The sequence below is a fragment of the Andrena cerasifolii genome, chromosome 15, assembly GCF_050908995.1.
Source record: "Andrena cerasifolii isolate SP2316 chromosome 15, iyAndCera1_principal, whole genome shotgun sequence".
Taxonomy (NCBI): domain Eukaryota; kingdom Metazoa; phylum Arthropoda; class Insecta; order Hymenoptera; family Andrenidae; genus Andrena; species Andrena cerasifolii.
The window spans coordinates 8367465-8385131 of NC_135132.1; the positions used below are offsets into that span (position 1 = coordinate 8367465).

General features: G+C 44.5%; 2 protein-coding genes across 3 annotated transcripts; both read left to right on the forward strand.

The window, feature by feature from the left end:
• The first annotated feature begins 228 nt into the window (after nucleotides 1-228).
• Nucleotides 229-1934, forward strand: LOC143377120 (uncharacterized). The gene is made up of 2 exons (XM_076828086.1): nucleotides 229-1149; nucleotides 1788-1934. Exon 1 carries the CDS (start codon nucleotides 283-285, stop codon nucleotides 1144-1146), a length of 864 nt encoding a protein of 287 aa, XP_076684201.1. The 5' UTR covers nucleotides 229-282; the 3' UTR covers nucleotides 1147-1149; nucleotides 1788-1934.
• An 8385-nt stretch (nucleotides 1935-10319) lies between these two features.
• LOC143376926 (uncharacterized) lies at nucleotides 10320-14684 on the forward strand. Of its 2 annotated transcripts, none has more exons than XM_076827721.1 (3): nucleotides 10320-11317; nucleotides 12412-12564; nucleotides 14185-14684. In XM_076827721.1, the coding sequence occupies exons 1-3, from the start codon at nucleotides 11303-11305 to the stop codon at nucleotides 14614-14616; spliced, it is 600 nt and encodes a 199-aa protein (XP_076683836.1). In that variant the 5' UTR covers nucleotides 10320-11302; the 3' UTR covers nucleotides 14617-14684. The 2 variants fall into 2 exon arrangements, with proteins under 2 accessions (XP_076683836.1, XP_076683837.1); XM_076827722.1 differs by having other exon boundaries at nucleotides 10324-11503; nucleotides 14185-14683.
• Nucleotides 14685-17667: the final 2983 nt, after the last annotated feature.

Here is a 17667-nt window from a genome sequence, read left to right on the forward strand (position 1 = left end):
TTACAGAAATTCCTGCCACACTGACACCGAAACCCTTGCCCCGCGAATTCTGACACCGCCGGTCGCCCGACGCACGATGGCACGCGCGACTCACCTTGCGCACCGCTGACCACGCTAGATTTCGAAATTCCCATGTCAGCTTTTTCCGTTGCGTTTCGATATGCGTGCGCGGGGGGGTTTCGCTAGCGGCCTCACCAGGAAGACCCCGGAGCGGCCTTTCCCTTTAAAAACCAGCCCGGCCAGGTGGATCCTCAGTTCGAATTCAATCACCGACATCGAGCAATGCATTCAAACGCCTGTTTCGCCCTCGTGTTGCTGTGCCTGGCGGCGGCGCAGGCCATCCCGGCGGGTAAGATCGAGAAGAAGTCGGTGTCCGACGAGCCCACCTTGGAGACGAGCGACCTGAAGCTGGAAGAGGCCGGCGACTCCAAGGACAGGCCTAAGAAGTCCACCTTCTGCGTGGAGATCCGCCCGGACGGTCAGGATGGCCAGGTCCAGAACGGTGCCAGCTCGGTGCAGACTCTGAACCTGGTTCCTCAGGCCCAGCTGGCCTCCCAGGTCCAGACCTACAACCTCCAGCCAGCCTTGCAACCCGTGCAGACCCTCAGCGTGATGCAGGCCCCCCAGCTGGCCCAGCAGTCCATCTACGTCCCGCAGCAGATGGCGCCACCGGTCCAGACTCTGCAGATCATCCAGTCCCCTCAGCAACCCTGCTCCGAGCCCAAGATGAAGATCGTACAGAAGGAGACAGAGTTCGTCCCAGAGCCCACCTCAGCTCCAGCGCCAACAACGACCACCCGGCCACCCTGTGCCGAGCGTATGCAGACCATGGTGAACGTGGAGCAACAACCCCAAGCCGACACCATGAACGTCATGCACATGCCGCGCCCTTACAACGAAGAGATCGTCGTCGTACCGCCTAAGCCTGTGATAATGGTCTCCGAGCCGCAGAGACTCGCCACGCTGGTCCAGATCCCCGGCTGCCCACATCATTCCAACCAAGTTGGCCAGTGCACCTGCAGGACCCAGGGCTACGCTGCCGCCAGGGCTGCTGATATGAGGACGGACCCCATGCACTTCGCGAGGGCGCGCCCCGTGGGCGACGGACGCGTGCACATGATGGGGAAACACCAGCACTTCTACTAGAAGGTGGGTCAATTAGTTTTGATGCTCTGGATCTCCTAGGGAATTTCTTGCTTTCAGTCTTGGGAATATAGGGAACTAGCTTTACTACTCGGCTTCGCCCGGAATTTAGATTCTGATTTTATAAAAAAAAATTGTTTTTACATTCGTTGTTACATAAATAATTACAGTCATCTGGGTGTTAACCGGGCATAATGAGCTGGGACTCATTTCGTGACCCCAGAGTTTACCGTTTGAAAGTCCCTAGGCGACAGACAAACGCACACTTTCTGCTTTATATATTCAGATTTTGTTCCTGGTGTTTATATGCCTCCTCTGCTGCACCAGAATCTCGGTTTTTCTTATTCTTTCTTTTGTCGTTTTTTTTTATTATTTTTTACTATAATGAATTGTAATTTCCATGTGGGGGGCGGAGGCGTTGTTATTTTCATGATATTTGTGATTTGGAGGTTAGGTTTGATGTTTGCTGGTTTTTTGCTCGGAGCAGTCTGTTTTTTTGTGGAGTAGGTGGTGTTTTAGTTTCTCCTTTTTAAATTGAGTAGGCTTGCTTTGTCTATTTGGGATGAAGTGGCGAGAAAATTCTGTGATTTAAAGGAAGAAGCGAGTGGTGACTGGGGAGTAACTCTGACTTTTGTGCTTCACAGGTGGGATGCATCGGTTCTGCAGGACTGGATGGAAATAACGCGAAGGGCAACGTTGGATGCCTCAATAAATTTCGATTTCGATGTATGCTCCTGTATGTTATTGCACGCCTTCGAGAAAGATGCAATAAATAAAAATATTTCAAACTATCTCGATTTAAGTTTCTTCCAAACACTCAAAACAATTCCTAACCTCCTAAAATTCAATCATCAAATAGTCAAGACTCAGGACACTTGGAATTTTCAATCGTAAATACTGATCCCCTGAAGAAATCGTACGAAACGGAACAAAATCTACAATAAATCTCCTTCAAATTCCCTCAAAATCAATTCCTTGAAATGCAACCACTTGAATCCTACGATTTCAAATTTTGAGCTTTGAAATACTAAACAAACTCGGCTAACAAAATCCCAATTTCCCAACAAAATCTACATTAAATCTCCCCCAATTTCCTACATACTCCATCAAACTCACCCAATTTCAAATTCAACGTACCAACTCCCCCCCCCCCAAAAAATCAGGTGTTCCAAAAATTGTCGAATACGTAGAATAATTTTGGAATAAAAATGTCGAATAAATTTTTTGGAGAATAAATTTATTCGTTATTCCAGAAGATATTCGTTTTATTAAATTTACTGTCCAAAAAATTTATTCGAATAAAAATTTCCATCCCAAAGAAACTCATGGAACCTACAAACTGAAACTTGAAGCTCCCCCGGTACAATCATTCTAACTCCCACACCATATATCAACTCCACTATTCCCTCTTTCTTTTCTCCCATCCCTCGTCGATTGCAAACGTCACAATCCCCCAGGTTGACAACCACGGGGCTGCTCGTTTGGCGGAATCGACGAGGCTCGAAACCGCCTACGTAGCAAAGAAACACCGCTATCAGGTTGCAGACCGAGTGGCAGACGATTTATCACGGTACGTACGATGAAATGGACGTCACCATTCCTTCGCTGGGGATTGTTAAAGAGTTTCGAATAGTGGCTGTCATTACGATCGATAGCCGGCCGCGAGCTCGGCCGCTGATATCGCGGAACAGTTTCCACCCCCGGGGATTACTTTCGCTCCTTTTGCAGGGGGTATCAACAAGGTTACAAGTGACAGAGCAGCTTTCCAAACCGCGGAGATAGCAGAGAGCAGAGGATTCTCGCGAATGCGGTCTTGTGACACGGCGCTGTCGAGTCGGTTTAACGAAATGACGCACCCCCTGGTGGTGGGGTAAAAAGGGTAGGTATCACGGTGGAGAGATCGCGAGCGCGAAATCCGCAAACCTTCTACGTTCGCAATTTCTACCGTACAGGATAACTGTTTAAGATTCGTTTGTTAACCAGGGGCGGATTTGCGTACGGGCTAACAAGGGTAGTTCAGTTTGCCGAGCATTCTGATTTTATTGAAACTCTGCTGGTTTGTAGGGGACCTCGATAGAAGTATCGGGCAATTTTTTGTTTCTCCCCATTTTCGGTTCTTCGGGGTGAAAACACCCCTTAAAGGTTAACGTGTGATTCCCTACTTTCCAGTATATCCTGAAAAGTATAATAGATATAAAAAAAATGTTTTAATGAAAACTTAACGATTTTTTATGCCCTATAAAACTGTGTAATCGAATTTTTTTAAATTTGTACCCGGGAATATTTTTTTATTTAAATTACAAATTTCTAACAATTTGATTGCGCAGTTTTATAGGGCATAAAAAGCCGTTAAATTTTCGTCGTAATGCTTTTTCTGTAGCTACTATAGTTTTCAAGATATATAGGAAAGTAGGAAATCACACATTAACCTTTAAGGGGTGTCTCCACCCTGACGAACCGAAAAATTGCCTAATTCTTTTTTTGAGGTCCTCTACAAACCTGCAGAGTTTAAAAAAAAATCGGGATGCTCGGGTAGTCGAACTTCGCAAATTTGGGGCGAAAAAAAATTGATAGAGGTTTAAACACAGAGGCTTGAGACAACTTTAAAAACAATTCCCTTTTTCTTAATCTAGCAAATTAGCAATAACTCACCCGTGAGTTGCCATAATAAATTAATTTTAAAACTGTCTCAACTCTTTCGAATTAAAATTTTTTATAATATTTCACTGAAAGGGCGGCAGACGCTTATTAGCCTAGGGTCGCCAAATCTGCCCCTGTTGTTAACCACCCTCGAGCCTGATAGGAGGATGATGAATAAAGGAGGGTGGAAAATGGTCGCCTGGGGTGCCACCTTAAAAAGAAATTTTTTTAAAGGATAATAAAAGTGTGTCTTACAGAATCAAGAGAGTGCAATTGTTTCTCCGAAATGTGATTTAAAATTTAAACAAAAAAACAGAGCAAATATGCAAGCGTCATGATAAATAATTAAACTCACATTAAAATAGTATTTTCTCCGCACGATAATTACAGGAAAATATGCAGGGCGTCCAGCAACAGAATAAGTGGATTCGAATCCATTATTTAATTAAGCAGTGCAATAAAGTAGGAAGTTAAAAAATATTCTTATTTAAATAATCCATGAACATATTACTAGACTAAAATCAATCAGGCTTGGAAGCTCTAGTTAGACAAAATAAGTGCTGAAATTGCAACAATTTTATTTTCCAAAAGGTAATATTATCTGAAAAGAAAATAAGGAAGACTTCCACACTTGCACTCGTTTGCCACAACTTTCCCGTCGCAACTCAAACAACCACGCTTCCCTATTCTCTTAAGACGTACTTCTAAACATCCCGCAAGAATTTTCCATTTCCAAGTGGCACTCAAAATGGCCATTTTCAACCACCCTCTAAGCCGGGCCCGTCTCCAGCGCTCCCATCTTCTGCCTCCACCGCCATTTTATCGAAGCTGGATAAAGGTATCTCGGACAGCTTCTCGATAGCAGTTTGAGGGATGAAAGTAGGTTCGAGGCAGTACCGCGATCGTTTTCAGGCAACGATTCCATCGCGGATGGTCGGAGCGAGCTGAACGAAGTCGTTGATCGCTCACCTCTTTGAATTTTGCACGCCCATCGTGTAATCTCGCCCACGGCGCTTGGGCCCGCGGTGTCCAGACAGTCAACCGAATAATTTAAACGTTCATCGAGATCCGGAGGAGGTTACGACCCGGCGTGAGCGCGCGTTCTGCCCAGCGACGCGAACGTGTCCGATTAACGGGCCGGGTCCGGTCGATCTGCTCTTCTGTTTCGATGCCGTCATTGGACGCCACGAGGGGGATGCAATTGGAATTTGATGGAGGCTCCTTCGATTGCCTTTGTCGCGACAAAAAAATCGACACGTCGGATGAGTTTTAACGCCGGGGGTGTAAAAGCGTGCGCCATTTCGAAATTGCAGCACAGAGAATTTTAGATGCAATCCTAAGGGAGGCGCTTTTGAGAATCGCGATTGGTATTCTGGGTGGCTGCATTCGTTTGGTAGACTCGAGGAGAATGAAGAATATGTGAACGTGGCTGAAATGCTTATTATACAGGGTGTTTCAAAGTGGGTGGTCAGAGGGGGTGGAGTCTACAGGAAAAAAGGAGACGAAAATATAGAATACAATTTTTTAATGTCGAGCTTCGCTTTCGAGAAAATTGACTTTGAATTTCAGGTGCAGTTATGGTATTTTTTAGTTTTGTCTTATTTGGGCCTGTTGAATCATCTCCTAGAGTATTGACCACCTATAGTGAAACGCCCTGTATAGTCATGACCCGTAAGTGTGTCACGTGAAGTTTGGAAATTTTCCTTTTTTATTTATTTCTGCTCTGATTTCCTGTCCCCCTTTTTGTGCACATTTTCTGCAGTGCAATAAAGTGGTATTGTTAATAGAAGTAGATTGCAAAATGGAGGAAAGAGAATTTTTTAATTTCCTCTTTCACAAAAAATTCGTGGAATAATCGAAAATTGGGAATTTCGCTTTACTTTTACTAGATATTAAAATATTTCTACCTGCTCCACTGCGTGACACAGTGATTTAAAAATTGACAATTCATTAAAATATTTAATACCACGACAGTAATTTTCATTGAAATTTTGGTGCGAATGAGGAGCATACTTGGGAGCGCAAAGCTTTAATTTAATTCCCAACTGCTGCACTGCAAATTAAATAACACATGTATCGTAAAATAAATTGAAAAGCAACACTGTAAACGATCTCTAACAATTTAGGGACTCTAGATGGAAGAACAACATCGCCTCTCGAAGTACATCGTCCAGTCAGCTTCCCAATTCCGCCGCCAGCGGGCGGCCGTTCTCGCCGCCGTGCGCTTCCCCGCGTCCCGCCGCCAGTTCAGCATTTTCCGAATCGAGGGAAGAAAAATCGAGGCGATTTACATCTTCATTTACATCTACATTGTTCCTTCGGCGTGTAATTACAACGCGAACGGAAGGAGATCCGGGGGAATTCATAAGGTCCCCCGCGGAATCGTAGTTATTCTGCCCTTGATTATTATTCATGGACCTGATGAATGAGTCGCGTCCCTTCTGCAGGGCAGGGGGTGGTCGCATCCCGCGGAAAACGAGCCATCTTCCGCTTGCGAATAATGGAAGCCCTCCGTCCGCGGGGTCGAGCAACGGCGCAACAAATTGAGAGTATTATTTATTCGCGGGAATGGACTCGTCCGAGAATTCTCTTGCTGTCGGTCGGGGGAAGTCGGCGGGCTGAATGGAAACTTCCAGGAACTTCGGTGTTTCGAGATAACGGCCAGTGATTGCAAGCCAACCCTTCTTCCTGTCAGATGAAAGGACAATGCTGAGTCCCAAGAGGGATTACTGGTCTGAGAACGTGCAGCAGTTTTTAATACGCCATTGGAATTGATTAAAATGATAATTTTCAACTTTGAACTCGGGCAGTATTACCGCAAAAAAATGGCCACGAAGTTTCGAGACCCCTGAGGTTTTTGAGAAAATAAGTCTGGTAGTAAAATTCTACTTGGTTGGGGGACTGTTTTGTAAAAAGAGGTTTGATATTAATTAAAAGATTAATAGATATATGTGTCAGTTATATATTTATAAATATACTTGAAAATAATTTTAATTTTTGGGAAGCAAAAGTGAAGATACTAAAATCATTCGAAGTGAAAGTTGAGAACAGATAAAAGATTGTGCTAGCACCAAACGATTGACTAGACGATTGTTAGACGGTTCACTATTAAAAAAACAATAGTCCGCCAATGGGCAGTATTGCAGCAGGTGTTACAAAAACAATCGAGGAGCAACAAAATCTAAAAAATCTAAGGAGATCATCAACGACGAGGAATAGCAGAGAAAGTAGCAGCAGCAGCCAAAGCTCAAGCGCCAATGGAAGTTAACAAAGCGCGCAAATAAAATGGGCTAATATATGGGGAGTTTGCGTTGGCATTTCATTGACCAACCCACCTTCCCGATAAAACGTCTATTAGACGAATTAAACACGGATCAGAGGCTCGTGGAATGAAACACCAGACCGCTTCCCGATGGCCGTCGCCCCAGTGTCCTTGCAATTTCCGGCGACCACCTCGGCTTGATAGAAACCTGTGGTTACATGGGCTACTCGAATATCGGTAATCTGGCCGTGAATCGATCGATTATGCCACCTGCCGGCGGAAGTCTTAGGGCGGTATTCTCGGTCGCTACTTATTCTTACGCAAACGCTTAAGCATTCGGCATCCTCTACTAGCTGCTAGGTTAGTAGAGGTTGCCGCATGCTTAAGCATTTGCTTAACCCTTAACTGGTACCCTGGGGTCGCTCGTGACCCCAGCACCCAAAGTTCGATGTACAATTTTCGGTTGTCTAAGTTGGTACTGAATTTCTAATTAATTTTACAATAATAGTTTAACCTTCTACGCTTCTATTATTTTCTACATTACCCAAGAAGAAAATATTCATAGTGGTTGCTCTAGTGTCGACTTTACAAATGTCTGAGCCCTTTTTTATTTGCGGTCTGCCACCACCCCGGTATACCAGTCAGGTTTGCCGAAAACAGTATACCAGTTAAGGGTTAAGAATAAGTAGCGACTGAGAACACCGCCCTTAGTAGCTTTGTTCGCTGATTCGTGTGGGGATTGCGAACACGCGGTGAAGTGAATTGCAAGCAAGCGGAATCTTGTGAGAAGTCAGGGAAACGTGTAATGCAATGGGTAGGCGAGCTTTGTTTACAAACATAACCTCAATCGATTTAACCCTCGCTTCACAAACGCAGCTTGGATATTAAACTACACATGTTACTTATTAATTATTAGCATTGCTTCTCGAAGAAGAATGGATTTGAAATCATCCCAAGAGCTGAGTATAATATAAGAGCCTATTCCAAGATGAGTAGCAATGAAGTTACAGTTCAGAATGGGCCCTGCGGCCAATGTGCAGTCAAGCTATCCGCCATCTAAAGGTTACTTTGTTTCAACTAGTCGAATACAGTCACAAAGCACCACACCTACGTGACATTTCCCCCCTAGACTTGAACACAAAGCATCCTGCGTTATCAAACTCAACTAGCTCCGCACCCTGGCATTCCATCGCTGGACCTCGCGTTTCGCAACCATCCGCAATGTCGTCACACTTTTTGGACGTTGCAATTTTTGACACGCGCGTGCGATGAAGATGCTCTTTTTTGCCCCACTAAGTCGAGTGAATGAAATCCCACTCATCCGACCGACCCATTAGTGCAAACCACATCCTATTAATACCGCCGGCAAGCCATGCGGAAAACCATCAGCGAAGATTAAATCCCATGCGCGTGTGAATGCCGGGTAACTGAATCGGAGCGAGTCGCGGCGCTGAAATCGCGAATTGAGCTCTCACGGAGAAACGGATTACGGAGCCCCCTGCGGGGGTGCAGGATTTTCGCGGAAATTCTTCGTCCCCGAGGGGAACAAAGGACCTCAGATTCGCCGCACACCGCACGCAGGCCGCGTGACTACGGAAATATTCCACACTGCGAGCGGGAAAATGCGATTACCGTGTACCGGGCGACCTCTCCAGGGGGAGGCCCGTCGGGGGTCGCGCGATCGATGGCCGCCGCGTGATCGATCGCGTATCACCACTCGCGATTTATCCCAGGATTCAATTGAAACGGACGAGCTTCGCGCCCCGTGACGGCTGATCCACGGAATCAAAACTCCGTGGAAATATCCATGTTACATCCGCTTTCGGCGATTAAAGTAGACAAGGGGGTGGGTCGCGAGCTAGGATCGCGGATCGATCGGTTTTCAACGCTGTGGAAAGCGTTTTCGGGGTTTGTCGCTGGAAATAGCCGGGAATTGACAGCGGCAGATGGTATTCTGGCGTTTTCAAGGCAGCTTGCGAAAGGCAGAGGTTCCACGCGGGGTGGATTTTGTTGTCGGTGGTATACAGGGTGAGCTGATAAGAATTCCCATCTGAAATAACCTGCCCCGATAGTTGACCAAATATCGCCCTGAACCGCGGTCAGATAACGAGACACCATGTATTTTTGTATTTGTATTTTCTGTTTTCCTGTGTGTTTCTAACACACAGGATGGGCGGCGTTTCAAGCATTTCGCTTATATTGCCCAACGAACGATAGTCATTTTTCCTTTTTCCCTCCTCTCTCCTTCGGGTCCCAGCAGCAGCGACGCACCGGGAGACAGGTGATGGTCACCCATCTTTCCCCAGTACGCGCCCCGTGATGTTTGACTTCGGTGATCTTACGGGAACCGGTGTTTCCATCACGGCCATGGCCGCTGGTTAACGAGGCACCACTGTACCGTTATTGAAAACGCGGCGTAATGATCCATTTCTTCTAATATACGTATACATTCCCTGTCGTCGTTTACTTCCATTAAACACAGTGCTCGTCTTTTTATTCCCTCACGGTTTCCATAGTAGCTTTTACTTAATAATCTTTTCTGCCTTTCTAAATCTTTTATCTATTGTCTTAAACGTCTGTTTAGGTTAGGTTTTAGAGTAACAGTTATGCTGAACATCGACCCTATTCGCCATTGCAGTCATCTTTGTAATTGTATTGATGCAATAACGACATTTAATAGTAATGTAGGGTTATTGTACGGGTAAATTAATGTTATGCTTGGTGATAAATACTGTAACTGTTTATTGAAAGCTCGTTGTGGTTCTGTCGCTTGCTCACGTGACACTAACTGTATGGGCCACGCTTAGCTCATCCACGTCGGTCTCGATAGGCACTCCGCTATGGCGAGGAAAGGTCGCGATGTGCGACGGTTTGTTTTGACGCGCTACGTTTCGTGGAACTTGCTGCACGCGTTCCGCTCGCCACAATAATAATAATACTGTTGGGTGGTAGACGACCTTACAGTGAAAATCGAACATTAATATTATTTTATTCCTGAAATAAAACCAATTGCATGATTATTATTAATAATAACGCGTGATATTTGCTAATAGCTAATAATTGTGGGCGAAAAACGGAACCTGGGGCAACTGGACTCGAACCCAAGATCCGCGAAGCCTCGGCGTACTGGCTATTTCTTTATATCATGAAGTTTATTGAATGGGTGAGTGCAGCTGAGAGACAAATACCCAAACTAACGAGGCGCCATCTATGTGCCATTTGCACAGGCCGTTGCCAAATGCGGAATGCCAACATAATTATCTACATACATATAATTCCATGATTACCCAGGACCTAAAGGTTTCGACCAAAGCCAATATTTACCTGATACTTACCCGCTACTATGAATGTTCCCTCGTAAATTCCGAGGGGAAAAAAATGGCTCTCAAAGCCTGCCAATCGCACGCGCGCCCGACACCAAGGATCCACAGATGCCGCGGCGAATATCACACAGCCGTGGACGAGGCGAATCCAATTTCTCCCCGAGCCTCCCAGACAGCGGGAAAGGCTCCGTTCCCCCTTTCCAATTCTCTTAACGAGCCAACAAAAAGACCGACTTTCCATCCAGCCGGAACAGTAAATTCCCTCAGTTCAAACATCCAACCTTTTTCCCATCGGAGAGGCTCGGGGGACGGGGAACCACCGAGCTCCCTTTGCCCCAATAACAAATCGTCGCTACTGTCGAACATCCCCCACCCACGGCTTTCCATCGCCGGCGACGACGGTAGTACAAACACTTGGAAGTGCATCATCTCTGGATGAGGAATTGGTGGGGGGAGGATCGAGGAGTCGACGGTAACCTCGCCTTACTCGAGAAAGAAACGAAAGTCGTCTCACCATACTGAAGATAGAAGCCAAACACCCCGGAGGATTTCCGGTTTCTCTTCGTCTCCTCTCTTCCTTCTTCCCTTCGCAACCCCTTGTCAACCGTTCTCCCTCGAGACGTTGTCGAGTGTCAGCTGCCGTAGGAACGTGCAAACGTCGGAATACAAATTTCCTTCACCCCACCCCCCCCCCATCTCGTCCCCCGACCCCGCATCGGGAATCCTTATTTCCTTCGATGCGCGTCGAGCAGAAGAGGGGCGGGAGGAGGTAGGGGGACCGAAGGGGGAATAGGAAGGACGCAGCGAATCTCGACGGTTCACCGTGGCCCGATCCCGTGAGATGAATTGGATATCGGTGTCCTGTCCGTAAAATCGACGGGAAGCAGCAGTTTATTCGGCCCTCCGCGACCCCCGCCGACACGACGGACCAGCGATGTCGATCTTCTGCGTGAGAACACTTCCTGTCCAGCTTCTCGGATCTGTTTCGCTTTATCTGGCGCTTCTTTCCGTGTGTGACCGACAGTGGTAAAAAAGGGTGCAGATCTGGGGACGAGATGATGCAGCTTTCGAGGTTACCGTTGGCGCGGCGTTTTTCGTGGCGTTCCAAGCCGTCGGCTATGGGTCGCGTTTTGAGGTTAGGGGGTTAGGATCCTGGCCGCCGACGGGGTGGCTGGGATTTCGGTTTTGGAAACGGGGGTATTTGTAGCTTTTTTATTTATAAATTTTATTCTTTTCTATTTGCAAATTATATTTTTTATTTATATATAATTTTAAGGTTCTTGGGGTGGTCGTTGGGCTGGTTCATAAATTTTCAAGTGGCTAATTGGTGTTGGGGTAGTTTAGAAGATGCACGGGTTTTTGAAAATTCTTTTTGCTTTAGGGGCCTGAGGTATTTATTTTTTTATAGGGACTCGAGTTTTTGCACTGAAATCGAAGATTTGGGGGTATCAGTTTGGAGACTCCAGATTTTGCTTTCAGGAGTCTGCAGTTTTTATTTTCAAAAAATGAAATTTGGTTGAAATAGGAAATTTTTACTGTATAACCTAAGAGATTCTGAATTTGTGAACTTGGGACCCCCGGTTAAAAATATTTCGCTCCTGCAATTTGGAGATTTGAGTTTTGAGAATTCAAGGCTTACGTTATGGTGAATCGAGACACTTCGATTTTAAAGGCACGCGGTTCTTTTTTACACGGAATGGCAACGGAAGCGACAGACCACTTCCCTGGTCTCACCGTTACGGTTGCAATTCCCCAGTGTGCCATTATGCGCATCTGTTAGCTCGTCCCACTCGTCACTCCGCTTTTACGGGCGTGCACCGCTCTTAATCGGCGAAGTCCTTCGACTATTAATGAAATTCTTCAAAAATACCTTTCCCGCGGGCGACCCGTCGTTTAAAATGATGGATCGCCGCGGAAGCGATAAATATTCAAGAGTCGTCACGTCACTAGCTAATTCGTACCTTTGAAATGGCGTTTCCTGCCACCTATCAATATTCGTTTCTGTCCCTGCTGGCTCTCAGTGAATGACGTTTAATATTTCAGGCGATAACGGCTCTAATACAGCTGGTGATACTCGTCGCATTGACTGGAGTTCTGGTCTCTGTTGCCGCTGTCGCGCGACTGATGGAAGTCACCATCAGCTTCATTTACCCCATGACCCTGTTCATGCTGCGCCAGTCTGGTAAACTAGTCATTGTGAGTACGAAACGCGTAAGTCACCCTTATAAAATGTACAGCCCCTAAAAGAAATTAATTTCTCAAATCATCTAATCTTTAGGGGTGTCATGATAACGAAGAGACTTCTAAACTTTCTCTTCTTCTATAATTATTTTCAACTTCATGTGCGGCGAAGATTATTATTATTATTGTACTAATAGCTTCCTTCAACACTTCTTAGTTCAAGTTTTATTTTACCAATTTTTGATCTTGCAATAGTTCGTTTCTTTATAACCTCAGGCTTGTCCATTCATTGTACAGGATAATTCAAAACTGTGGGATAAGCTGAAGCATGCGAATTCGTCGTGCAAAAGGGAATCGAAAAGCCCAGTACCGTTTTGCGATCCGAGGCTTCGTTTACAAGATACAAGCAATTAAAAGTTTCTGCGCGCGCAGCCGGCTGGGATTCAAATAGCGCGCGCTTGGCAGCTTGCCAGCCGCAACTTTAATTGCCTGTATCTCGGAAACGGAGCTTCAGATTGAGAAACTGTGAAGGACATTTTCATTCGTTTTGCTGTGGTGAATTTTTATCTGACAGTTTTCCTCGTAATTTTCGAACACCCTGTACACTGGAGGGCGAAAATGACAGAATTTCAGGTAAATTTCCTCAGTAAATTCGCGAACTAAATTTCGTTGGGATAATTTAAGTGCTCATTCATTGCATCCTCGGAAAGTCGTTCGAAATTTGATTCAAGGAGGTATATCCCGTGAAAGATTATGCAGAGGGTGCATTAAGCTGGCCGGGGGGGGGGGGGTGTTAAATATTCGTCGACGAGTACGTTTTATGCACTCGGCGAGAATACGGGCGTTAGTGAGAATGGAAAACTGTCAGGATGACTGAGGGAAGCCCCCTAAAATATTAGGTTATTACGCGATTTGGTAATCCACCGTCGTCGTGGGGGTCCGTCGCCCAAGTTATTTGGTAAAATTAGATCACCTACTTTGGCGCTCCTTCTCAGATTCCCGCCACGCGAATTATTCCTGACGTTCCATCCGTTCGTTTCCACCGACGCTGAACTTCGGATATTAACTTTTTCCCATTACCGCGGTGAAAAAAAAAGAGGAGCGTGCAGCGCTCGGACAGTAATTAAATTAGTTCCCACATCACCTTAGTGGAAATTCAATTTCTCATTCTATTAATATAACAAAAATTATTTGCTAACATGCTCCTACCAAGGAAACAACCTCCTTTCCTCAGTCTCTATATTTTTCTCCCATTTATTTAAAAAAAAAAATTCTGAAACTTCCCCCACTTCCTTTCCATCCCATCTTACTGAAGAGCGCGAATCGATTTTTTTTTTAAACTTTCTTCGACTTTGATAACAATATTTTCCAAAACTCCCTTCATTTTTCCACCCCCCCCCCACCCTCCTAAAAGGACGACCTCTGCCTAACTACTTAAATAGATTATTCGTTCAAAATGTTCCCTCGACTCAGCCTCCTTACCATTTTTTTTTCATCCAAAGACGGAAAAAAAATTCTTTTCACGATTGAACAGGCAGGCACAGGCTGATTAACAGTCTTGCCAACCCCCGGAAGCTAGAGACAAGGGCCAGGAAGCCCATGGCCAGTTAATGTTTAATGTCTGGCTGTCTACAGTGGTCGGTGAATCACAGTGCAAGACTGACGTCCCATGCGTTCAGAAAAATGTGTAGAATGGACTGTTCTGGAGTCCCCGGTTTTAGCCTTTTTGCCGGGTCGAGGGTGGCAATCGGCGATACGCAGCCGGAAATCGCCTACGCCAGGAGCATGATTCCAGGCCAGGTGGAAGAAACGGGATCATTGTCAGCTGCTTACGAGCAACAATTGGGAGAGCTAGCTGCAACCGCGGCTGCAGGACAAAATGGCGTCGCGACGGTCGAAGGAACAGCAAATGGCGTCGGGACGGTCGAAGAGGCGGCAAATGGCGTCGGGACGGTCGAAGAAACAGCAAATGGCGCCGGGACGGTCGAAGAGGCGGCAAATGGTGTCGAGGCAGTTGCAAATGGCGTGGATACTGCCGAGGACCCCGAAGAGGTGGCTGCAACTTGATTTTGTGTAAATTCTTGTTTCCTTTTGAAATATATACTCACTCTGAAAAAACACTGTTGCTATATTTTCTTAAATGACTATTCATTTTTTAGAAATAAATTTACTAATTTGTTTTTCTACCCTAGTTCTCCCATTGTTCAGACAGTTTCAAGGCTCCCTTGCCACATAATCTCGAATTCAAAAATGCAATATTATTTGCCCAAAACCTCAAGTGGAAATCTCTTTACATAAAAATTTGGCGAATTTCACTGTCAAAATTTATAAAGTTACGATTTCCTCTGTCTAATTATTATTGATAGCTACAATTGAGAAGTTTGTGAATTTATTTTTTCTCCTCTTTTTGACAAGTTCTCCCACGAAACGTATTGAAAGTTCCCTTCACTATTTCCACCCCAAAAACATAAACATTCTAGTCGCATGCACTCGAATGGAGATGAACTTGTTTATCGGGGAAAAGTGTCGAAGATATTTGGAATATCGAATACGATCGTCGACGCCCAACAGCAATAAAAACTGAATGCACATTCCGCGGGGCGGCTGGAGGGGCGTGGGGGGTCGTAAGAACTTCCTTCCTGCCGCTCAAAGGAAATCGAGTGTCACGCTTTTTAAACCCCTTCCTGAAGGGTGGTGACTGAGCTCTTAAAATGTTTTCCCTCTCGCAAAAATTCGGGCCACGTTTTTTACTGGCGGACGAACCACCCCCTAAACATACGTCACTGCCTGATAATTAATTTTCTGCGCAAAATCTCGTTTAAATCGCCACCAAATCGGTGATATATAATCCAGCTCAAATATTCTCCAATTCCTTCACTAAATGAAGAAGTTACATTTTTTTTTTCATTAAAATAGCTAGTTTTGTTAATTTAAAATTCAGAATTGAAATATTTATTGTGATACGTGGGGAAAGAACATGCAACGGCGAGAACATTTCTGAAATGCTTCCAAAAGCTAGCTTCGCTGGTGCACGTTGCAGCTTGTTTCCTAATTTTACGCGAAATTTAAGCAAAACTGGAAACTGCACGCGCGTGCGAAAGAAAGCGTTCACATCCCCGGGCGGGAAATATTTTTGCAATAACGTGAAAAAGATTTCTGCGTGCCGCGAATTTGGCTCCGCCGTTGTTCGCTTATTTTTTCATTAACTCTCGACAGTCAACGTCACGGGAAATAACCAAATTTTTAAAATAATAAATAAACTAACTGGAAGCCAAAATAGGAGCCAGCCGGTGTTTGAAGTAAAGTACAAGCCATGTACAATTATTCTGTTGAGTAAGCTTTAAAAATTTCCACGATCCGGGAAGATAGTGAATAATTTTCCATTAAGTGGGGTTAGAGAATTAATTAAAAAATTTATCATTAAATTTCATCTTTTGGAGCCATACGTATCAATTTTCATCGATAAATCAAATTACGTTTATGTTCAATATTTGACTTCCCACGCGGGCAACAAATGTGCAAACAGAAAATTCGGAAATAAATAAATAATTAGAAATCGAGGTTAATCGTATATTTTGCAGTGAAATGTGCAACGAAAGCTGAAACGACGCAGATATGAATATTTCCTCATCAAGCATGACAAATTCTCGATCGAACATTTTTGCATAAAAAGAGATATTAAAAAATGGACGTAAGTGAAAATTTAGCGATATTTGTTTGCCCCCCCCCCCCAAAAGAAAATAATTATTATCATCATTATTTGATAATTATTTTTTTATTACCATACCCTAACCTTAAAAAAATAAATTACAAAATACTCGTAATATGCAGTAGCAAGTAACAGGGTATGAGAGAATTATTTAATTCGTGTCGCAATTGCCCGCATATAACTGCATTAAAGTGACACGAGCACGCCAGCGAAAATTCAGCGACCGAGTTTTATGACGTATCAATTTTTCATGCATCTGGTTACGCAGCTGGAAGTCATTCTGACAGATCTGAGTGGGAAATTTCCCTGTTTGCAATATATACTGCGACCCCATTATGCGCCGTACTTGAATACAGCGGGCACGATATTATTGGGCTGGCTAATTGTGTCCTGGATATCTTACGTACGTATATCAAACATATTTCACATGGTTCACCGTTCTCCTTTTTTTAAAAAAAAAAATATTCACGATTCCAATTTTCCGTGTACTTGTCGTTTATTAAAGCGAGGAGAGCTTCTCTTGTCTTTCCTTTCTGTTTCATACGCGTTCCCGGATAATTAAAAATTTCCGACCTTATTAATTAGTTATAAAATATACGAAACCATTTCCGTGGATATTCTCGTAGTGAAGCGTGGAAAGCCTATTTTACCTTTTTCGCTTTAGCACAGGAAGGCTGCTTTACATCATCGGTGGGGTTATTGAATTAGCTGAGTCTCTAGGTTCTAGGGGAAATTTATTCGAAACACGAAGCTGCGTCCTTGAAATGCGTTTAGAACAGTTATGATTTGGATTAAATATGTTTTTTTTTAAGCACGAGGTGCAGCTCAAGTGTTATGCAGTGTTAGATTTATAGGTTAGGTTGATTTTTTTCTTTAGTTTACAATTCTTATATTGTCATTCGTTAGACAGTGTGAGTTGCACATGTGAGAACGCGGCTTGAGTTTCTCGCCAAATTTTAACTCTCCTCCATTCTTCTTACACGAACCGTATTTATTTTACTCGAACGAATTTATTGACGTCGTCATCCGAACGGCTTGGAATCTGATAAATTTGACTGGAGAAATGTGTTTACTCTGCCTCTTCGCTCAAACCCTTAAAGTCATAAACTTGTGCACTGGAGTTAACGATAACGACGTTTCTCAGGTTGTCTGCGCAGTGCTCGGCCCTCTGACGGTAACTGTCATCGCTATAATTCTTATTTGTCCGATGACAGCGAGATGGTGCCTCATGCAAACGGTGCCCTGCCTTCAAGAGGTTCTCAACGACTTCGTGGAGAAGTTTCAAGTGAATTTTTCGCAAAGACCGACAATAACATAGCTCCGCTAGTAGAACCAGTAGACCTGCACCAGTGCACGAAAGTGCAGCCGCCATTTGCGTCTACCATTTAAATATAACTCCACTGTAATTC